Source organism: Oryzias latipes, chromosome 7 (genome assembly GCF_053564925.1).
Source record: "Oryzias latipes strain Hd-rR chromosome 7, Olatipes_Hd-rR_3.1".
NCBI lineage: Eukaryota > Metazoa > Chordata > Actinopteri > Beloniformes > Adrianichthyidae > Oryzias > Oryzias latipes.
The window spans coordinates 22,389,831-22,413,396 of record NC_136243.1 but is presented as its reverse complement, the minus strand read 5'-3'; the positions used below and the strand labels follow the sequence as shown (position 1 = coordinate 22,413,396).

Below are 23,566 nucleotides of genomic sequence, written 5' to 3'. Positions count from 1 at the left end.
TATTTTTGGTAGTCGCAGTTGCTAAACTAACTTTTTAATTTCACTTACAAAAAATTAAATACTGCAAGTGTAAAATAGATTAAAAAAAATGTTACATTTTGACCAACGTCTACTTTTGTTTACTAGTATTTCACAATTTTTGTCATTAAGTTTGGCCCTACCCGAAGTTGGGGTTAGTTGTTGCTGTGGAGTTTCCATGGTAACGCTATTAGAATTTGGTATGTTCGGTGTAGCTCGTACCATCCATACCCAAATTAACCATAATCCTTGTTAAATATTATCGGAAAATAGAGCCTTTGAATTGCTCGTGTTTCCACTCATTTCCGCGTAAAACTGCACTATTGCTTATCGTCGTACCGAATGCTGGAAGCCTGTTGGCTAGCTTAAAGTCGGTTCAATCCCGCTATGGAGGAAGAAATTCTACTGTCGGACTTGGAAGATGAGGAGGAAACAACTAATGCGAAAGGAGAAGGCGATAAGGTACACAAAAATCCGTTAAAAAAAAAAAACACACATTGATTTTTACAGAAACTGAGGAAAAAAAAGTTCATTCGTAAACTACAGTAATGCATTGACAGCTACTGAAATGAATTTCAAAACTTCTGTTCATTAAAATAAAGCTTTTTTGTTTTGTTTTTTTAAAGGCTCAAGCACACACATTGACCAAAGACATAATAAAAGAGGGACTTTCATTATTGTGCAGGACAGTAGACAGACTTGGACATGCTTTTATTAAATTAAACCTCAATAACATGTAAGCAGACAAAACACATTTTAACTGGACTGACTAACCCAATCAGCTTCTAATGGATTTTTCTTTACTACCTACTTCACAGGAAATTAAATGATCTAGCTGCGATCAGCGGCTACATTCACATACGTTTATTGGATTTATCCAACAACAGCCTTACTGATCTTTCTCCTCTGGCCTCCCTAAAGCAGCTCCTGTGGCTGAAGGTAGCCTACTTTATTTAGATTTGTCTTGATCATTTCTGTGGCAGATTCATTCATTTGAAATGACATTAATTGCTGAATTGTTTCTAATTTCCTCTATGATTGAGAGGTAAAAGGATTTAGTGGTGAGCCTCTGGTTTTAAAATGGTCCTTCAAACAGCACCAATAGTTATAATGGGTTGTCTGTACATTCTTAATGATCGACAAACTGCAGGTTGACAAAAATGATGTGGCGAGCTTCCGAGGACAACCGTTTGCTGAGCTGATCTATCTGCAAAGGCTAAATATGGCAGCAAATCAGTTAAATGATGCCGATGGCCTGGTTGGGCCCGCCCTGGAGAGCCTCAATCTTACAGGTTATTGATTAATCTGTATTCCAAAATTTAAAATAATCTAATTTTTAAAATTATATATATATATATATATATTTTAAAATTATATTTACGATGTAAAATACTTTCTATCTCACATTTTTGGAAATATTAAACATTTAAAGCCTAGTATAGATTTTAAGTGACACAGTGACCTCTTTTTCAGGAAACAAAATTCAGTCGCTGCATTGTTTTCAAACTAGCTGCTTTGGAAATCTGCTTACTCTGGAGCTGAGAGGAAACCATTTGGAAACCACTGATGGCCTCAACCTTCCAAATCTGCAACGATTATATCTGGTACATAAAAGCTGTTATTTTATTAAAATGACTAATATCTGTGAAAGTTCTTATCACTAAAATTATGCTCTTCCAATACCGTACCACTATTCCTTACAACAATATATCAAAATATTGATTAGAATTGCTATTACCTTTTTTTCCCCTTTTTCATAGGCTGATAATGGGATCAAGCATCTTGAAGGTCTAGACAAGTTAGAGTCTCTCGCCATCCTTCATATTCGAGATAATAAATTAGAAACTCTAGAAGGCCTCAGTCCCAACATGAAGTGTCTTCAGTATCTAAATGTCAGGTATGTGTAAGAAGGTGAGAGACCCATTGTGGTACCTACAAAAATTCTAAGAGTTCATATTTTCTGTTTGTTTCCATCTTTTAGAGGCAATTTAATTGCAGAGGAAAAAGCTTTGCAAAGCATTGGCCTTGTGGCAAAAAGCCTGCAAGCATTGGTTCTTTCTGAGAACCCGCTGGTGGCAACAGCAGACTATCGCCCCAATGTGTTGACACTTTTACCGCAGCTGAAAAGACTCGACAAGGAGCCTGTGACACCTGCGGAGAGGGGTGACAATCAGATGAGAATCAGAGTAAATGCTTAATATTTTTGTGGTGTGATCAGATCACATATTCTGGCCTTTTTTTTTTTTTTTTTTAAAAAAAGGACATTTCTATCTTTTCAGGAACTCGAGGAAGAGGAAGTACCTGAGCCATAAGATTTCATAAGATCTTTGTGAGAGGAAGTGCTGGGCATAAAAAGCAGGTCTTTCAAGAGATGATGATCGTGATTGCACATCAAGTTTGATTTTAGAAAAGCTTTCTTTCCAAATTGTTACAATAAAAAAATTGCCTTGTGAAGTGTTTTTTTTTTTTTTTTGTCTTAACAAGAACAATCACATACACAACATGTAGTTGCAGGATTAAAGGTGGGGCTGGTTTATAATCCATGCATTGTCATACATTTTTCCCTGAGTAAGAATGAGAGGGCAAAATCTGACCGCACTTCCTAGTTGGCTGACGTCCACCTGCGACCTTAAAGGGACAGTAACATAAAAAAAACGTATGTGAAACATTATTAATGCATAACCTGCATGTTCTAATTAACTGTTTAATGGATGTCAGCTATATTATAATATATATGTTTAATTTGTTGCAGTTTTGACAGTTTTCAATAACATTTTCACGCTGCACCGTGATGCATTTGTGTACATATGGTATATCTGTCACCGGTCTTATTGTTATCTGTGGAATTTATTGAGATTTCCTAACATGAAATTTAACGATAAAACTTTAAATACGTCTTTGAAGATGAACAGTTAAGGAGTTAAGTAACAGCCTCTCAAATAAAGCGCGATTTGACGTAATAGGATTGCCTTTTTCTGCTCCCTCCCCTTCAGTCGTCCCCTCCCCTCCTCTCAGGCTCGCATTGGGGCAGCTAGCATCGGCGTGGAGTAGCACTGAACCCACGACACCCGAGACGCACTGCAGTTAAAACAACTCACATTAAATTCACTTTCATTAACGTCCCTTTCAAGTCCAAATAAACATGGCTAACTATCACAAGCCCGACGAGAAGACCCTGCAGGGGCTGAAAGACGTCGCTAACAAGCTACGGATCAACTCCATTAAGGCAACATGCGCCTCTAACTCTGGGTAAGTTTTTTTAAAATAATAATTCTGGAGTTTAATGAAGTATTGCGTTTGAAAGAAAAAGTGACTACCGAGTAAAGGCGTTTAACTGCGAGGGCCTGTTTGCACGTGCGGTGGATTAGTTTCACGCGGCGCAACTTCGCAGAAGCTAGCGTGAAGTTTCAATGAATGCAGTTTGTCTGCTTTTACTTGCCGTACATTTCAACTCAATGCAGCTAACATTTTTTTACTATGCAGACAATAAAAAACCTATAGAAGGCATGATACTGACATTTCGAGTCGCCATTGCTATTTATTAGCAAATAGATCACATGCTTGTGGTGAGTCCCGTGGTTAGTACAACACGGTAGATTCTACAGCTGTGATTATTTGTTTTTAAATTATTTTTTATTGTTCTAAAATGTATGTAATGTTCAATGTGTCAAGTTTAAAAACGAGCACTTGTGCCATTGTTTTATCTCCGACTTTAGCCTTATCGGGTTTTCCGATCAGCGTCAAAAACCAACTCAAACATCGTGTTTTCATAATAAACCACTTGAGTTTATAGATGGATCCAAGTCCAAACGGAAATCTTCATTTTATAGAAGTGCTTTTTTATGCCGGTTGTCCTTCAGAGCTTTCACGTGGATTTTGCTCGACTGCCTGTCGGCACGTTCAGAAATGAAAGTCCAGCCAGAAGACACGCTGCTAGTTATCGACCCCATTCATCAGCAAACTCCTGCAATAAGCCAGGACATGCAAACTCTGACCCTGTGATTGACTCCATTCATGATCAATGAAACAGTTTTCTGTTGATTGCAATTGGACTCAAATGGATTTTCTAGAGAGGCAAATAGAGGAAACAAAGCTTTCAATCAACTTTTCTTTTTTTTTTAATCACTTCCTCATGTTTTCTTACAAGGAAATTGGGTAAATGTATTGTGAAAGTCTGGGAAGTCAAACACCTGTTGTGACATGGTTTTGACGGCAAATACACAACCCTTTGTTCCTGAATCTGTGAGGAATGCAGAACAGTGTCTTACACCTGTACCTCCCTTTTTTTTCATTGACTGAATTAACTTTATTTTTGTTTTGCAGGAATTTATCCCTCCACAGAAGAAGTAGTGGTAAACTAGGGTTTTGGTCAAAAGTAGAAAGAAAAAGCAAACAAACTGTGACGAATGTGTGCATAGTAACCGTATGTCCTCCCAGCATGGTTGAAATGCTGCTATTTGTAATTTAACCTCAGAGGGAAGCGTGAAATGGTGAAGTAAGGTTTCTTAAAGTGTTTGTTACATCACTTATGCAGCAACTAACATTTTCACAAGACTGATTTTCTGTTTCCAGTGTTGAAACTTGAAGTGATTGTACGACACATTAACAAGTTATTGATACTAAGTGATATTTCTAATCCCAAAAGAGAAGAAATCTTTTTCAAAAGTTTTATCTGATGTAGTCCTTTGTCAAACTGTCTTGGTCACCTTGAATCTCTAACAGTTCAGCAAAATAAAAGCTTTTGATGAACAGCGAGAGGTTTTATTGCAGCGTTTAAAGGTTTTCAATGCATTATGGCATGTATTTGCATGTTTTTTTTCCTCTTTTTTTTTTTTTTACTAATGTACCAATGTTTTTTTCTCAGCCGTTACTTATGGTCTTTTTGTCTTTATTTTATTTTTTTGCACAGGCATCCAACATCATGCTGCAGTGCAGCAGAGCTTATGTCTGTGCTCTTCTTCCACGCCATGCGCTACAAAGCAGACGATCCTCGTAACCAGTGCAATGACCGCTTTGTTCTCTCCAAGGTTTTGAAAAATTCGTTTTTTTTCGTCATTTTTTATAAATACTTGTCATGCAGCTGACCTGAAGCTCTTTTTTTTACTTCTGTTAGGGTCACGCTGCGCCCATCCTGTATGCTGTCTGGGCAGAAGCAGGTTTTGTCAAAGAGTCTGATCTGGTTAACCTGCGCAAGATTGACAGTGACCTGGAGGGACACCCCACCCCTGTAAGTTTGATCTTTCTGCTGTCCGCTTTCATTTGTGATGGCTTCCTCGTATAATTCATGGCATTTTCACACAGAAACTGGAGTTTGTTGACGTGGCAACCGGGTCCCTCGGACAGGGTCTTAGTGCTGCGTGTGGAATGGCCTACACTGGCAAATACTTTGACAAATCAAGGTTAGTTGTTTGTTTGAATGTTCTGGGGTTTTCAGGGCCGTCATCCAGTTTTCCCAACATATTTCACATCCCAAACCTATGTGCAAAAGTTTGATTGAGACATTTTTGATTCTTTGAGGTGTATATTTGGTTTGGAGCACTGTGCAGAGGTGTTATCCGACCTCTAAACATTTCTTTAAATGAGCTCATTCAACAGTATCATTGTTCTGATAATCTAAGGCTGCACTTTTGAGATGTATAATACCAGAACAAACTGCTTTTAGTTTTCTGTCAGTGTAAATCTTTTGTGGCTATTATAAGAAGTGGTTTTGTTCCTTAATTAAACATTTGTGACCTAACAATTCTCCAGACCTGCATCTTCACTTTCATTTCCTTAGACTCCACACTCAGGCTGCATGGTATGAGGAATATTATTGATCAATATTATGATAATATGACTTGGGATACATGAACAAATGGCAAAAAAAAAATAGCTAATGCATCATTTCCATTTCACGGCAACCGTTTTGTTTAACTAAAAGTCAAATCAACTTAAAGGAAACTCCGATTGACCCAGGTCTACATAGGAGGTGGGTATCTAACATAAAAGGAGTCCATTGGTTAGCGATGGAAAGGGGTCCATCCGATTGGTCAAATGAGTGAAGGGCTTCAAGCTGCCATGAGATTGTTTTGGCATGTGTATAAACACTAAAAGTAACCATTTCTTGCAGTCTTTTGCGATACACATATTCTATCGATGAGGATAAAGCCTTCATGGCTCATCAGCTGTCTTTTTCTGCACTGCAGTTACCGTGTGTACTGCATGCTGGGCGATGGGGAGTGCTCAGAAGGCTCCGTGTGGGAGGCCATGGCCTTTGCCTCCTACTACAAGCTGGATAACCTGGTGGCGATCCTGGACATTAACCGACTGGGACAGAGCGAGCCTGCCCCTCTGCAGCATGACATGGAGACGTACCGCAAGCGCTGCGAGGCCTTCGGGTCGGTAACATGTCGTCATCTTCCACCTCTGCACTGTTGAAGCCACATGAAAAAATGATTTTATTGATGACATCATCACTTATTGTAGGATTTGGGAAGAGTCTTCCAAAGTTTTAATTGAATTTTAGATCAATGGGGTCAATATTGGAATCATGCTCAAAAGGCTCTAGCGGCTGTTGTGCTTAACATCCCTTTCCTTTAGCTTAACCGTGATGGTCTTTGTCCGTTTTTTTCTTTAGACTTTGTATTAATAGGTGATCTGATTCATCTTCATTCATCAGGTGGAACACGTACGTCGTGGAGGGACACGATGTAGAAGAGCTGTGCAAAGCTTTCTGGCAAGCTCAGCAGGTCAAAGATAAACCCACCTGTATTGTTGCTAGGACTTTGAAAGGCAAAGGATTAAAAAGTGAGTCCAAACATAATTTTACCATCAGTTACTTTCATATCTTCACGTTTTATCGGATTTATACAATTCCAGTCTGTGTCTTTAGACATTGAGGACAAAGAAAACTGGCACGGAAAGCCCATTCCCAAAGACAAGTTGGATGATGTCCTGAAGGACCTCCAGTCCCAAATCCAGGTCCCCAACAAGACTCTTAGTCCTAAACCGCCCAATAACGATGCAGCTCCTGCAGACCTCAGCACCATCGTCATGCCGTCTGTCCCTTCTTACAAAAAAGGAGACAAGGTGCAGTTATATCACAAAAGTAGTCCTACAAATGTTATTTATTTTATTTCACTAACATGTCTGTTTTGTACTAGGTGGCAACAAGGCGAGCATATGGCGATGCACTGGCCAAACTGGGTCAGGCAAGCCAGAGAGTGGTCGCCCTCGATGGAGACACCAAGAACTCCACCTTCTCTGAGCTCTTTAAGAAGAAGTTTCCTGACCGTTACATCGAATGTTTCATTGCTGAACAGAACATGGTAAGCATCGCGGTGCTTGGCCTCCTACCCATCACTGTCAACAGCCAGAATCTGATCCAACCTGGCACTGTTCATTGAACTGCTTTGGAGTCTCCAGCTTCCTTTTTTACTTGTGACAGTTAAGTCTCTAGACTGAGCCGGCTGCTTTACTTCTGTTGTTCCCACTCTAACCTATAGAACTGTATACGGTCTCCATTACAGGTAGGAGTTGCTATCGGCTGTGCTACGCGTGATCGCACTGTTGCATTTGCCAGCACCTTTGCAGCGTTCTTCTCCAGAGCCTATGATCAGATCCGTATGGGAGCCATTTCTCAGACCAATGTCAACCTGGTGGGGTCTCACTGCGGAGTCTCCATTGGTAAAATTTCCCTTCTTCACCACACTGAGTGGACACATTGGTCGAATCCTTACATTTAGTTAGTTATGGAAAAATAGTGTATTCGAATTGGGACGTTACTCCCACTGGAGGACATCATCAATAGTTGCCGGTCAGCTACATTAGCGCGGAGCTGTCGGGGCTTGGAAAGTGCATAACATCGGTTTTATTTTATAACTTTAAAAGGGTCATGCTAAAACAAAAAGTCATTACTTTTAAATGTAAACTTTAGTGCATCAGAGCACGACCACATGAAGAAAAGCGCTTCTCCTTCACAGCACATGCGGAATCCCCTCTCGGCAGAGGGGTCGGCATCCCTCCGCCACAAGGGTTATTAGCCCCTAAAAGAAACTATTTGGGACAGGCTTACCCTTCCAAATGTCCCTACTATTCGGATTGGGCCATTGCTGATTGTTTTTAGTATTCCAACATTTTACAGAAACTTCATAGTAAAGTTTGTTTAAAAAAATAAAGAGTGTAAAAGAAGTATGAAAATCACAATTTAGTCCAAAAGAAGGGAGAGAAAAATGTTTGTTTGGCTGTTCCCTAATAAATAATGTTAGAAGTAACCGTAGACTATTAGAGAGGGAACCCAGCTTGTCATTGTGCCTCCAGGTGAGGACGGCCCATCACAGATGGCTCTGGAGGACTTGGCCATTTTCCGCGCCATACCATCGTGCACAGTCTTTTATCCCTGTGATGGCGTGTCAACCGAGAAGGCCGTTGAACTGGCAGCCAACACAAAGGTTAGGCACCAGCCTTGTGCGGAACCAGTAAATGTTGCAACAGAAGTCATGAAGTAACGTGCATCTTTCTCTACCGTCAGGGAATTTGTTTTATTCGAACCAGCAGACCAGATACTCCCATCATCTACTCTCCAGATGAGAAGTTTGAAGTGGGAGAAGCCAAGGTAACAACTGTTCAACTGTTGTTTTCTCTCAAGTTATGCTTTTATTGGTAAAGACTGTAGAGTTCCAGTATATGCTATGAACTGTTCTGTTAATTCCATAGGTGGTGCTTCAGTCTGACAATGACGTGGCGACTGTCATTGGTGCAGGTGTGACTCTGCATGAAGCTCTGACTGCTGCCGAGATGCTCAAGAAAGAAGGTATGCCTGCACTGCCCCCTGCTGGTAGTAGTGTGAGTGGAGGACATTTCCTTTATTCATGTTTACATTTGATTCTTTCTCCTATAGGAAAAAGCATCCGTGTGATTGACCCCTTCACCATCAAACCCCTGGATGCAGCTACTGTTCTGGCCAGCGCCAGAGCCACCGGCGGACAGATCATCACTGTGGAGGATCACTACAAGGAGGGTAGGCCTATGCGCTTTACGGTTTCTAATCACTGAAAATATCATGATAGAATGTTATTGTGATGTTTGCAACCCTTAAAATGAATGCACCTTTTCCTTGTTCATTTTGATGAATTGTAAGTAAAATAAATAGCATTTAAAGATGAGGTTGTAAGCAGATGTAGTCTTTGTGGTTCACTGCGGGAGGGTTTCCTACACACCTGTTTTACTAGCTTTCACCTGCAATCTTGGCTTCATCTCAAGTCTCCTTTGAACTTTATAAAAAAAGTCTTTTAGCCTCAACATTACAGTTTCAAAAGCTGTTCAAAGTTAAATGCATGAACAAAATCGGTTTGACAAACACTGCTGTTGAACGGCATTGAGTAGTTCAAATAGGGTAATTTACTTATGTAGATTTCATGAAAACCAGCAAACTCTTTGTATATTTTCATTTTTAAATTGAGCTAAATGGCTGACGATGCCAAAACTGTCACATGGAAGTCAGTGTGTCCTCTGTGTTTTTTTGTTTTTAAGGTGGTCTGGGTGAAGCAGTCTTATCTGCAGTGGGTCAGGAGCCTGGAATTGTTGTGACCCGTCTGGCAGTGACAGGCCTTCCCCGCAGTGGAAAGCCCCAAGAGCTCTTGGACATATTTGGGATCAGCGCCAAACACATCGTCGCCGCCGTCCGCCAGACCTTCGCAAACTAAAGACCCCTTCATGCTTTCATTCCAGTTCCCCTGCAAATGACCCTTTCACAATCCCGATACCCGCTCACCTCTACGCTGCCACCCAGTGACCGTAAACCTGTAGTGTACTAACCCAGTTTTACTTTTGCCGAGGTGATTGCACTTCTTTAAGTTTTGTTTTAAAATGCTAACATCCAGTTTTGCTGGAGGTGTGCACTATAGCATCACTGGATTACAGTTCAACTTTTATCTTAAGTAAACTTAAAGGCCACCCTGTCTGCAACATTCCTTCTTTTCCATTTTTCTTTTCCCAGCACTTCCCTGTCATTCCTAGAAAACTGATGAAAAACATTTAGGGTCAGCTTAAACCGAACCAACCGTTTTACATTTCCATTTGTGTCCAGAGTCATTGTGTTGCTGTGTGACGTGCTGAATAAAAAAACAAGTTTGGTGATATTTGTCGTCTTGGTGGTCTTTAAATGTAGAGCTGTTGCTCACAGATGGTTGCTGTGGTCCAAATAAACTCCATCAATTCATGGGAAATTTCCTGAAAAAACTTTTTTTTTTTTCCCCCCTTAACATTCCGACAGAAAAATCAAGAATGTCAGACGTGTTTGGAAAATCCTAGACTCTGGATTCGAATGCTGTCAGGCTGAGGTTTCAGCGTGTGTTGAATGTGCTCAGCGGTTAATTGCACGTTCCTGTCAACAGTTAAATATATCACCTTTGGACATATGACTGTTCACCTCGCAGGGGCACATCAGGAGCTGACGGTTTCTGTGTTTGGTGTGAAGTTGTCCAGTACACCATTTGGAGCACGTCTGGATTCAGGTGCCGTCTCTGTCAACGTCAGGTGCAGAAAAACAAATCCCTTCTTTGGGCCGCAGTTTCATTCACAAACATCGTCGATTTAGGTCTCGGTTGGTACTTCGGCTGAAAATGAAAGTGCATGGTGGCTTTGGACATAATAGTCTGCGTATTCTGAGTGAACAAAGGGGTCTAGCTGGTTTTATTAAAAAAGAAATCGCATTTTTGCTCCACATGACATGCATTCTGTTCAGGATCATCTTATGTCTACAGAGTGTAGAAATGGCGCCTTTGTTCTCCCCTCAAGTTCATGTTTATCTTCATATGTAGATGCCAAACATGCCTGACTCTGACCTGAACTGTCAACCCTGTCTCCTCCTGAAGAAGATCCATGTAAACTTGCAACATCATGACTCAGTCAGGTCAAAAAAAAAAAGTATCAGTAAAGTCTTAATGGTTCTTACCACACACACATGCTCAACTAGAATTTTTCACATGAGCATGAACCGACTGTCCTCTACTTTTCCCCTTTTTTGTCAGCATCTCATCATCCCCTCAAAAATAGGGCTTTCCATTCAAGTTCAGCAGACACTCATGACAGGGAAAGGAGACGAGAAATGTTGGGGCGTGTCTGTGGATTTCACGCTATGATGATCGAAGGCCTTTATTAGCACTGAGAGTTTATTTTTTTGCACCTCTCCACCTCCTACATATTCCTCAACCCTCTTCCTCATTGGATCCTTTTTCCTCAAAGTAGTCTGTAACATAAGCTGAAGGATCACTGTCATAGACCAGGAGCAGGACAACCATCACTTTTATTTTGTCAGTTTTCGGTGAAAGCTTATTTTTCAGCTTTTTTGGACTAATACTCCGCACTTTTTAGATTACTTTAATGTCACAGTCCTCAGGTTTGAGATATCTCTAAGGAAAAAATACAAATGCAGCAGATTTGGTTTTTACTTTTGTGCCTTAGTGGCCACATTTTAGTAACGCTAGGCTCCTTAAATGATGTGAACATGAACTTGGAAATCTCCAAGCCTCCTGAAGTGGAAAAAGCCGACGCTCTCTTCTCTGGGATTGATACAAGAGTGGAACTAGTGGACAAACTTGGTGAATATTTATGATTTTTATCTTGTGTTTTTATACATTTTTTAAATATTCTTATTTATTCTGTTGCTTACAATCTTCATAAAACCTGTGAAGAATACACATTTCTCTTATTGATGCTTTTTCTCATCCTGTTTTTTATTTTTTCTTTGGTTTGTTTTTTAAATGTTTTCCTCAATTTTAGAAGAACAAAACCTTCCGGTTACAAATATAATAATAACTATATTTTCTACATCTACAATTGTTTTCTAAAATCTGATGACATCATGGAGAAGAAGAGAATGAAGATGTGCAGTTCCAAAATGATGCAGAAAATACAGAGAACCTGGTGCAAACAGATTTAAAAAGTCCCGAGGCCAGCAGAGGGAGAAGAAGCGCTTGGGGCAGGAGATACCATGCAGCTCCAGTAGAGGGCGCCATATACAGAATGGTGAGGGCTCAAAAAAAAAAAATAGAATTAAAAGAAAACAGCTTTTTGGGTAATGACTTTGTTTTAATTTTTGTTTGTTCATGCCTTTGGTTAATGACATCACTGTCTTTGCAGGCAGGGCTGGGGCGACCTCTGAGCGGCTGGAGAAAGCGCGGAAAAGCTGAGATGGAGACGAGTGTGCTGATGGCTGCACTGAAAGAGCTTCACACACACAAGAGAACACTAATGGATGTTGGAATGACCCAAAAGGAAGAGGAAGAAGAAGATGATGATGAAGAGGAAGATGATGACGATGAAGAGGAAGAAGATGATGATGACGAAGAGGAGGAAGAAGAGGTTTCAACTATCAAACGTTTCTATTTATCCTTTCAGTACGCAGAAATGTATAGAATGGATTTATTTTCTGCTATGTGTGTGTGTGTGGAACAGGAGGAAGAAGAAGAGGAGGAGGAAGGAGAGGGAGAAGAAGAAGAGGAGGCTGAAGAAGAGGAGGCAACTGAAGCACCCAGCAATCAAACAGAGACAAACTCCAACATGACGTGGCCTGCTGCTGAATGTCAGACTGCAGAAAAAGAAATCAGCTGCAGAGGTGTCGGCCTGACTCAGCTGCCGGTCCTCCAGAACCCGGAGGCCACAAAGCTGGATGTTGCAGGTGTGTGCATCAAGAAGTTTGTCTGTGCTCAGTGGAACAATAAAAGATCAACCATCTTTAACTGTAGCTGTAACTGTACATCCCTGCTCCCAAAAAACCTGCTAAATACAGACTGACCTGCAATCACATCAAGTTTAAGGAGAAACAAATCACATTCGCTTTTACAATCCTTTCACTTAGACTTTCAGGACAGTTGTGTCATTTGTTACGTTTTTTCTTCAAAGGGAACAACATCAGCATTGTCACTGCTCGAGCTTTCCTTGGTCTGCCGCGTCTGGAGACATTGGACCTGAGCCAGAATGATCTGGATGATGAGTCATTCCGCCAAAAACCGCTGTTTGTAAGTCCCACAGCTTTCTAAACTGACAGTTTCAGACCTGCAGTTCCAGTTCAGCCAGCTTTACCTGCAGTTTATGAACAATGCAACTGTAACCTTTGGTTTCTTTCTTGATACTTTAAGCGAAAAAAAAGATTGTCTTACAAAGAAAAGGCTTTTGGTTATTACAGCTTCTCCCCTTTTTCCCAACAAAGGAAAAAAGTCATGTAGTTTCTATAGATGTTTTAATCTAATATACATTATTAACTTTTAGTTTTTGAAAGTTAGGCTGCCTTTGTCTTATCGACGGTAACTGCTAGTTAAGTCCAGCTTTAGCACAGTCTTTTGGAACATATACAAAAAACTTTGGTTCAACATGGACCTCCTTAGGAAAAAAGTTTTTGAATAAAATAAATAGCGGACTTAATCTTTAATTATAAGCATAACACAGAAGTTCTAAAACTGCATTAACAAATCCCTGCTAAATATATCCCTGGTATAACATCTAAATGATCACAGGCTAATGTCAGATCTTGACCACTCTGAGGCAACCACCAGCCACTGGCCAGCCCTCATGCGGCGCAGATGATAAACTGTCACATGCCGGCTGGATGAGCCTGCTGGAAAACAGCTGCACCAAGGATGTGACGAATAAAAGGGAATTATTTTTGGAGGAATATATATTTTTTCTCAATTTTTCTCATAACATGAACATAATGATAGAGGACTGGTGGACTGGCAAGAGGGACACAGCAAACGTCGTGTCCTCTGCTTTTATTCAGAGTCCAATGCAGCAAGTCATAGAAAAGCCGCCCATACTGGCGGTATTGAAACACACGTCATTATAAAAAAAATAAGACAAACGGGAACTCAATCTTGTTCTGTTGATTAACTTTATTTTGTGATGTTCATCTCACAGAATCTGACATCTTTGAAGAAACTCAATCTAGCGGACAATCGGATCACTAGGGTACCTGCACTACCCCCGTCCCTGGAGGAGCTCAGGATCAACAACAACAAGCTCAGTGGACTCACACCTGACTGCTTCAAAGGTATATCTAAAGCATGTGTGTGTGTATTTGTATAGTCCTTGTCATGCCCATTTCAGGTAGAATCTCTAACCAAACAAGGACCACAAGCTTTGCGAGGACATTTGGCTCTGGATAAATTCAGCTTTTGTGTGAAAAAAGGTTTTATAAGTGTTAGATAGAGGTTATGTTATTTTTAGGCTAAAAATGAATTACAGGATTTTCTTGTAAAAACACAAATGTGAGTAACTAAAAGCCAGTTTTCTGTAAAGATACTGATGTTTATTGTTTCATTTCAGGCCTTGTAAACCTGTTGCATCTGGAGCTGCAGGACAATATCCTTCATGAAGGCAGTGTTTCACCTTCTGCATTCAGTCCCCTGCAGAGCCTTTTGTACCTGCATCTGGACAGAAACCATTTCAGTTCCATCCCACGGGGCCTTCCAGCCTCTCTCCAGGTGTGTTGCCGTCACATCTTGCTAAGAGAATCTGTTACCTTATGAGAAGAGGGGGCAGGATATAACAGTTGTTTTTAGGGCGACAGTGGCTCAGGTGGTTGAGCGGGTCGTCCAATGACCGAAGGGTTGGCGGTTCGATCCCCGCTCCCACCAGCCAAAAAATGTCGTTGTGTCCTTGGGCAAGACACTTCACCCTCCTTGCCTCCGGTGTGGCTCCACTGGTGTGTGAATGTGTATGGATGATCCCGGTGATGGTCAAAGGGGCCGTAGGCGCTTACCATCACCAAGTATGAATGAGGATATGAATGAGGAGTGAATGAATAATGGACACAATGTAAGCGCTTTGAGTGTCTTGAAAAGCGCAGATAAATTATTATTAATAATAAATAATTATTATTATTATTAGTGTGACCTCTGAAAAAAAGTCACATGAAAACAATTTCTCACTGAAAATAAGGTGTAACCACCACCACTAATGGATAAATGTGTTACTTGCTGCGATAAACTGCACGCTGGCCAATGAAAATAAAGAGTTAAAGAATTTGAAAACCCTGCTCTCCTCTTGTTTAATGGGTGTGTTGCTTTTACTTGAATGTCTTTTTAAAGTTGGAATACTCTTAAAAGAGTCACATTTTTCAAGACGTGCAATGGCTAACCCACAATAACAAGTTGTGCTTTTTGCCCATGTTCTTGCATATTTTCATAGGTGCTCAAAATCAAGAAAAATCAGATCTATGAAGTGAGAGGAGAACCACTGAGGGATTGCATTCATTTGAAAGAGCTGGACCTGAGTCACAACCACATTTACGAGCAAGCCATTGCTTCAGATGCCTGGATCCGTCTGAAGTACGTTCCGCAGTTTCACCGCTTACCACAAGAGAGCAGTGTGCTCCAATAGGGAGATAAATCAATTCATGTTTGGAGCTTTTGGGTTTTGATAAAATCACATTTTCCCCGAAAGACAAAACCGTTTTCTGACAGCTTTGTACAGTTCCTGTTATAATTTTTCAAGGGTGGTATTGCTTAGCTTAGATTAATACTGCCTGTCCCTTTTAAATAAAATGTTCTGACTGAATTATGCTTCTCTGCACACCAAGCAGCAGGCAGATGATTGGGAGCTACAAAGCGGCTGTGTGCTTGTCTGTGTGTTTAAAAATAGTAAATGCTCTGGGTTTTATTCTGCTCCTTGTGCTCCCTGTGAACCACAGTGGAAGCTTATAGGAAAAAAGAAAGAAGGAAAACTTTGTGAAACAGTGCAAGATAACTTGAGGATTATTTGTGTGAACTACACAAAGGACACAGCAATAAAGTTAGGTAGATGCAGACTACAAAACCTGTACAATTCTTAGAACTTGTAGTTACAATTTGATAAGCGTAACCAAGTCTTTTACTTGTTGCACTTGAAACCACTTATAGAACAAAAAAAAAGTTTATAAAAACTCATGTAGCCATTATAAAGAACCATTTCCATCCAGTAGTTTATTCAAGGTGTGTGGTGAAAGAGTGAAACGCAGAAGAACAAAGACTGAAAGTAAACATCCTAATGTGGTGCGCCGGTTGTAATTATTGGACTGACTACCTCTTTTTGCTTTGATACAGTCAGTGTTATTATTTTCTATTGGAGGGTTTTAAAGTTGGCAGGTACTGTGGGGCTTAAGTACCTCCTTACTATGTCAGGAAGAGGTAATTTCTGGCTCAATGAAAATTAGCTTTATTGCTCACTATTTTGTATTTCATTTAAAAATGTCTTTTTTCTTTCATTATTTTATTGTAATTTTAACAAGTACATGAAAGGGTTAAAAATAATTGACCGGATATCAAAACATCTGAAAGACTTAACCAGAGCCTCAGCTGATTGGTTGTGTTTTTCTCCCAGTGATGATCCGTTTAAAAGAAAAAGGTTTTTATATATATCTTCGAGTTTTGTGAGGTATTTAATAGCATAAAAAAAAGTATAAATTTGCACCCAGGACAGTGGTTTCACGAACCTATGTGCAAGACATATCTGTTCTTCTGAAGCCATTTTAGAGATTTGACCAATGCATGTTTTTACCGTTTTATTTATTTATTTTATTTTCATCCTTCCTTTTTAGAAACAGAAGAACCCCTCACTGGTTATCACAGAAGTGGATAGGTCATGATCAGGGTACAGACACAACTCTGTAATTTATCCGGGCTGGGGACCGGCACGGGGGGACCCAGACTTGTATCCCCTTGTGACCACACAGTTTGGCAGTGGCGTGAAGGGTTTTGCCCAAGTACTCGCACTGGATTAAGCTCATCTTGCCCCCTGGTTAACAAACCCTGGTTTCCCATGGCAACTGAGCCATCCAGTCGCTCTCCTCATGGGTATTGTGTATACCTTCATAAAGCAAACACCTGACCACGTGCACACATTTGCCCTCATTTCTAAATCTGACCGTCTGTTGTGAAAAATGTTCACTAGTCGTTTTCCTGAATAACTGCTATGAAATCATGTTTTGTATGTGTGTGTGTATGTGTGAGTGTGCGCGTGGGTACGTGGGAGTGATGGAGTAGGAGGAACTAATTTTATTCTCATTCTGCTTCTTTACTTTGATTAATCATGTAATTTAGCTAAACAGGCCATCATTTGACATCTGTGTAGATTACTCATAAATTATAAGATATAAAAGTAATGGTTTGGTGATCATCCCACCCAAGATGTGTGTTTGTGTGTTGGGACATGTCTCTCTGTAATCTGTAATGAAATGGCAGAGCACAAAGCTCCTTTGATTAGTTTTTACTGACAGCAAAACAAGCTGTACTGTAAATGCCACTCTTGTAGCATTAAGTTATTATCTTTGTAAGGGTTTTATGGGTTTACTATTGACAGAAAGGATTTCTTTCCTGCCAAAAAAAAAAAAACTGGCTGACAAAAAAGTATTTAGTCAGCCACCAATTGTGCAGGTTCTCCCACTTAAAAAGACGGGAAAGACCTGTAATTTTGATCATAGATATACCTTAAGTATGAGAGATAAAATGAGAAAACAAAGATCCACAAAATCACATTTTTGATTTTGAAAGAATTTATTTTCAAATTATGGTGGAAAATAGGTATTTGGTCAATAACAAAAGTTCAACTCCATACTTTGTTATATACCGTTTGTTGGCAATGACAGCATTCAAACATTTTCTGTAAGTCTTCACAAGGTTGTCACAAACTGTTGCTGGTGTTTTTGGCCCATTCTTCCATGCAGATCTCCTCTAGATCATTGGGGTTGAGATCTGGAGACTGGCTAGGCCTCTCCAGGATCTTGAAATGCTTCTTACAAAGCCATTCCTTTGTTACTGATTTTGCTCACCGATCTTGTGATCATTTTGACCCCACAGGCTGAGATCTTGTGAGGACCCCCATTTGGAGGGAGATTATCAGTGGTCTAGTATGTCTTCCATTTTCTATTAATTGCACCCACTGTTGATTTCTTCACACCAAGCTGCTTACCGATTGCAGATTCAGTATTCCCAGCCTGGTTTAGGTCAACAATTTTGTTTCTGGTGTCCTTAGGCAAGTCTTTGGTTTTGGCCATAGTGGAGTTTGGAGTGTGACTGTTAGAGGTTGTGGACAGGTGTCTTTTCTATAGCTAACCAGTTCAAACAGATGCCATTAATGCAGGAAATGAGTGGAGCATCCTCTTGCACATGAAGTTACAGGTCTGTGAGAGCCGAAATCTTGCTTGTTTGTAGATGGCAAAATATTTATTTTTCACCATAATAATATAATAATACATTATTTAAAACCAGATTTTTAAGTGGGAGAACTTGCACAATTGGATTGAATACCCCCCCCCCCCCACTGTAGAACCGTAAAAATAAGTTTAACCCTCAGAAATAAACTTTGCATAGAACCCAGGCGAAATGGGCTCATGTTAGCGCAACAAAAACAAAAGGCACAATTTATTTTTAATAAATACAAGTTATATAAGCAGCACTGACGATCTGACACCAGTTTTACATGAATTCAAATCTGCTTCCAAAAATTTAACAAATTGCCCAAAAGGCTTCCAGATGCTGGTCAATATCAATATTTCATTGAGCCTGAACAAGCAAAGGTTGCTTTAATAAATGAAAAGGCATGACCCACCATCATCCATCCATGCTGGATGTTAAAGAATTTCTTTCTTTGGTAATCTGGCAAATGTAGTTTCTCCTGCCTCATTGGCTTGGCTCCTGTGTCTGGCACACTCTGACTCGGCTGCCAACGTTCTTGATCCAGCATGTGTGGTGCTGGCAAGGTGGGCTCAGCACAGATGGAGCTTTGTGCGTTTCTAATCATTGTTGCTGTGCCATCAGCTTGATGGCCACTCGATGCATAAAGCCATGGTCAAAACAGACAGGACTCAGATGCATTTGATTAGGGGTAAGTGCGTCATGTCTGGTGGTGCAGCTTTTATAATTAATCACAGAGTATTTGTTGCCAAACATAAAAGTTTTAAAGGTAAGTTAGGCTCTTTATATTGATGTATTTCCCCACATATGTGTTAACAATACTATATGTGAGATCATTTATTGACCATACTTTCTGAGCATCACATTAACCTGCGTACATGCACAGTCATTCCTGTGTGCAAAAGTGAGAATTTGCATTGAAGCGCCAGTGGGAGTGGGAGTGTACAAGTTGGGGGATTTTGAGAAGAGAGGACTGTGTGTCCCTCTGCTCATTAATACCACGTGGAGATCTACACGGGGAAGAACTGCCACTGAGTTCCTGGCAAAGTGAAGAAGTACAAATCCCGAGCACACAAGTCTGACATTTTGACATTTTCTTATAACAGAAATTCCCAACTGCCACTGCAAGAAAAAAACAAAAGGTTTTTCTGGGTCACTTGCTAATGTGTTGTTATGCTTTGTGGTATGTTTTTCTTCTGTTACTAAGATCTCTCTGAGTATTAGCTTTGACTACCTCATCTTTTGGACTATAATAGACTATGGGCTCAAAAAATACACAATAAAGAAAAAACAATTATATAAGTCACACTGAAATATGAGTCACACTTTTGGAAGAAATTTATATAACAAAATATGGGACCCGAAACAGATATTTCATCTTGAAAGGCAAATCGTATTCCCAGAATATATAACAATAATAGACTGAAAATCGGATGTAAGATAAACAGATCTTGCAATTTACTACCATCTTCCATAATCCCTACTTTTTTTTATATTAGTTTGGGTCACACATTGGTTTGCCTTTCTTATTAATGCTGCAGGAGAACAGACTATGAATTCCCCCATGCTATGAACTGTTCTGGAAACTCGCAACAGCTGTGCAGGATCCTCCAACAACAACGCTGAACCAATCCCCCCAATCCCCAATGTACTTTTGCTACAAACCAAACATTTATATTGTTCTTATCTGCCACTTAGCTGCAAACTCTCACTCCAACTACCATGCACTCTAACTGCACCCCCCTGGATTCTATTTTTTTTTTTTGTTACTCCATATTGATACAAGCAGCATTGTTTTTCCAACCTCTCCAGCAGAGCTGTGCAGGAGTCCATCAACTGTAAAACTTGGGATCTGCAAGGAACACGCTCAGGCACTGTATTCTGGAAACCTGGAAATAATTAAGTACTCACATCCCTGCCGTACTCTAAGGAGTTGGGCAATTCATAACGTTGACAACTACAAAAATTAGAATTTTTTTTTGTTTTAGCATTAAAAAGAAGTTATTGCAGTTTTACAGACTGCCTTTAAGACATGTCAGTCTATGACAGAGTGACTTATTGATTAACCAACACAACTTTCTTATCTCATTTATTTCGTTTCCTTAGGTCTTTAGAAGCTTTGGACTTGTCCCACAACCAGCTGACATCCATCCCAGTTAATCTGCCACGTCCTCTTCGAAAACTCAACTTGCAACATAACCGCATCAGTCAGCTCCCCGCATACCCGTTTCGTCATCTAAAACCGGGCCTGCAGGCCCTCCATCTATCTCACAACGCATTGAAAGACAATGGGATAGGGCGAAGGGCTTTTGTTGGAACATACCGCTCTCTGAAAGAGCTTCTGCTTGACAACAATTACCTAGAAGAGGTTCCTCCATGCATCAGGCAGTTTAAGAACCTGCAGATGCTCAGACTGGACAACAATAAAATAAGGTATATGTAAATTAGATCTAGTACTACAGCTTCCTAGAACCTTTTCTTAATTGATGTTCACTGTTCATTGCCTGCATTTAATGTAAAAAATGCTGTGGTTTCAGGCTGATGAGACCGTGGGGAGTGTGCCACCCTCGTAATTCTGGATCTTTGGCTTCAGTCCACCTTGAAAATAATCTCCTTGAAGTGGAGACGCTTCCCCCAAAGGCTTTCTCCTGTGTCATTGATGCCAAGGGACTGATCCTTTATCCACAGCAGTACAAAAAGGATGAAAATACTTGATCAAACAAACAAACAAACAAACTCAGCATTTCTACATGAACATGACATAAAACAACATTTTTTCTCGAAATTGTGTTTTTAGACCTTTTTTGTAATCACTATTGTTTGCAAGAAGTACTTTTATTATGCTTGCTTTGTGAGTCAGAATTTTTATTTTAAATCTGCAAACTAAACGTTTTTTCCCCTACACAAGTCATATTTGAGTAACTATGTGGTTGTACATTCTAGTGCAATAAAACAAATTTGGGATTTTCAAATAATTGTGGTGGAGATGCAAAAGAATGCTACATCTCTGTGGAATCTGCATCTGCTCAAACACGGTTTTACTCTGTCTATTCGTTGAAACAAGTGATACGTTGGGAATTTTACTCCTGAAAAGAATTAGCATGTCTTCAGTCCAAATTTGAGGTACTTGCAGAGTTTGCTGGAGGAGCCCTCTAATCAGGTCAAATAAATTAGGGGTGTGACATACACAAGTGAGTCATGAAGCAGTCTAGTCTCAGACGTCCTTACACATCTGTGAAAAAAAAAACATGTGAATCTGAAGATTCCATGAGGAAGAGAAACATAAACATGCTGCTGGCGCTTTATCTCCAGATGACCTCCAACATAAACATCCACCAATAGCTCATTAGCAAACACACTGTGACTCTGACTGTGAAAGTGCCTCAGTCAGGGCCTCCAAACATTCAAAGGTGACATCAGTCTCTGCAGGATTGTTTAGAGTAATCGGGCTTGCAGTGGAGGAAATGAGAAAAAGATGAAGAACATTTCCTGAAAACGTAGAGCTGCATGTTGAACAACACAGCACAAGTGAACCATTGTTCTCAGAAAGTCCCCTGGCTTGACCATTAAAAAAAAGATACAGTTGACATTTAGTTTAGTTCAATGAAATATGTCCAGAAAAAAAGAGTCCTATAACATGTCCCATGTCAGGAATTAAATGTAGATTAACATGTTTTTCACTTTGTTGTTGTTGATCCCCCTCATCATACCTGAAATTTGCACCTTCCTCTATCTATAATGACATTGACATTGCATAGATCTGTAAAGTCTTCTACATGATTAGGAGCATGTCCTATAACAATTCATATATAGCATGACAAAAGCACAGTATAACATGGGATTATCTATGTATTGTGGTATTTGCTATCAGATATTTGTTGAGAAATAGCTTACATGTGAATCTGGTTATGGTGTGGTGTTAAAGACTGTTTTTTTAACATGTTCTTGTGGCATTTTTCTCATGATGTAGGACATATATAAGAACATTAAGCTTGAAATTGAATTTCTGATTATTACTTAATTCAGATTGTTGGGAATCAGGAGTAGACGAAATAAATACCATTTGACAAAGTTTGTAGAAGCTACAATCGGTAAGCCACTAGCTCCCTGCTCTGCTCTATTCTGAAGCATCCACTTGCAGACAAATAGATCCACAAACGCTTTCGTCTGAGTTGGCATCTGGCTGAAACCGTATGGCTAGATAGGTTCCAATATTGGTCACCATTTTTGTTTCACCGCTAATGTTAGCTTGGGGTGTGAGGGGCTATAAGATAAAGTGTAAACAGATGGGTGATGGGTAGTGGGGGTGGGCATACTTCGCTCAGTCCTGCCCCCAACTCAGAGGCAAATTTTGAATGAACTACTTCCTTTGCAGAATGTCTTAAAAAATACACAGGTTTATTGATTTTGCTTAAAAACAGCATATTCATAATCGAAAAGCCACTGGGAACCTTTTTAAAATAGATCAAAATATGATCAGAGTGGGAATTTAAAATCAAGGCAAAAGTACTAAATGTACCCATGCAAGTACAAGTTACTTGAATGGTAACTTAAATGGTGGAGTGAATCCCCTAAAATAGACAGTTACATGTTGTGTCACTTCACCAGTTTGTTAAAATGATAATTACTATGAAGAAAGTCAAAATTTACAGACAAGAATCTGTTTGACTGAAGGCTCAAGGTTTCTGCAGGGAGTTGAATCTCTGTAGCTCTACGTGAAGAACAGGAGGTCTCCTGCAAATGTTTCAGGAACAAATGCAGAAGATCCAGTGAAGCTGAGAGATTAGGAGGAAAAGTGGCAGCACAAGTGAATGATGTGCTGCATCATGCTTGCACAATTCAAACAAAATGCTCGAACAGATCCAAAGAGATTTACTCGTGTCACTCTAAGTGCTCAGGGATGTAATCTTGTGTTAGCTGTCTGCTCTTATTCCTGTGCATGTGGTGCAGTTTGCAGTCTCCATAATTGTACTGTAATTTTGCAAACAGCACATTACTGTCTAAGAAGCTCTGCAGTCAAAGTGATTCCAGAGTTCCGGCATGTTACGAGTTAAGCTAAAACTCCGAATAAAATCCTCCAAGTTGCATCAGTCTCTTTTTCTGCAACTTCTGCACAAATGGATGCATTAGTCTTAATGTTTCACCCTAAAACCCTTCTTAACTGCTCATCAGAGGGGGTATTTTCAATCTGGCAGCTCTGCCACTTCAGTGGCATCTATCACAATGTCTGTGACATGAATAAACAGTTAAAGTGACATCCCATCACACGCAGCAGATGTTTTACATCACAACAAACCCTAGCCAGATCCCATTTATGAGCAGCTGAACTTAAATTAATGTCGAACTTTACTTCTCCCATGTGCTGTCTGTTCTGCCCGGAGACGGCAGCTTCCTGTGTTTGT

At 40.0% G+C, this 23,566-nt stretch overlaps 3 protein-coding genes across 7 annotated transcripts; all 3 read left to right on the top strand.

The window, feature by feature from the left end:
- Nucleotides 1-169: 169 nt before the first annotated feature.
- Nucleotides 170-2,472, top strand: lrrc23 (leucine rich repeat containing 23). Of its 4 annotated transcripts, none has more exons than XM_078950597.1 (8): nt 170-480; nt 645-754; nt 837-957; nt 1,169-1,310; nt 1,492-1,622; nt 1,779-1,915; nt 2,000-2,181; nt 2,298-2,472. In XM_078950597.1, exons 1-8 carry the CDS (start codon nt 406-408, stop codon nt 2,321-2,323), a joined length of 924 nt encoding a protein of 307 aa, XP_078806723.1. In that variant the 5' UTR covers nt 170-405; the 3' UTR covers nt 2,324-2,472. The 4 variants fall into 4 exon arrangements, with proteins under 4 accessions (XP_078806723.1, XP_023812404.1, XP_023812403.1 ...); XM_023956635.2 differs by having other exon boundaries at nt 189-480; nt 2,000-2,204; XM_023956636.2 differs by lacking the exon at nt 645-754 and having other exon boundaries at nt 183-480; nt 2,000-2,204.
- Nucleotides 2,473-2,620: 148 nt separating this feature from the next.
- On the top strand, nt 2,621-10,136 carry tktb (transketolase b). The gene is made up of 15 exons (XM_004070488.4): nt 2,621-2,674; nt 3,012-3,267; nt 4,928-5,045; nt 5,132-5,245; nt 5,320-5,417; nt 6,204-6,395; nt 6,677-6,804; nt 6,890-7,086; nt 7,161-7,325; nt 7,527-7,683; nt 8,317-8,447; nt 8,528-8,611; nt 8,713-8,809; nt 8,897-9,016; nt 9,529-10,136. The coding sequence occupies exons 2-15, from the start codon at nt 3,161-3,163 to the stop codon at nt 9,699-9,701; spliced, it is 1,881 nt and encodes a 626-aa protein (XP_004070536.1). The 5' UTR covers nt 2,621-2,674; nt 3,012-3,160; the 3' UTR covers nt 9,702-10,136.
- Nucleotides 10,137-11,180: 1,044 nt separating this feature from the next.
- LOC101159101 (extracellular matrix protein 2) lies at nt 11,181-21,136 on the top strand. Of its 2 annotated transcripts, none has more exons than XM_078950593.1 (10): nt 11,181-11,597; nt 11,870-12,024; nt 12,139-12,360; nt 12,454-12,676; nt 12,901-13,016; nt 13,912-14,044; nt 14,320-14,477; nt 15,184-15,323; nt 20,271-20,597; nt 20,702-21,136. In XM_078950593.1, the coding sequence occupies exons 1-10, from the start codon at nt 11,426-11,428 to the stop codon at nt 20,877-20,879; spliced, it is 1,824 nt and encodes a 607-aa protein (XP_078806719.1). In that variant the 5' UTR covers nt 11,181-11,425; the 3' UTR covers nt 20,880-21,136. The 2 variants fall into 2 exon arrangements, with proteins under 2 accessions (XP_078806719.1, XP_078806720.1); XM_078950594.1 differs by having other exon boundaries at nt 11,242-11,597; nt 11,867-12,024.
- Nucleotides 21,137-23,566: the final 2,430 nt, after the last annotated feature.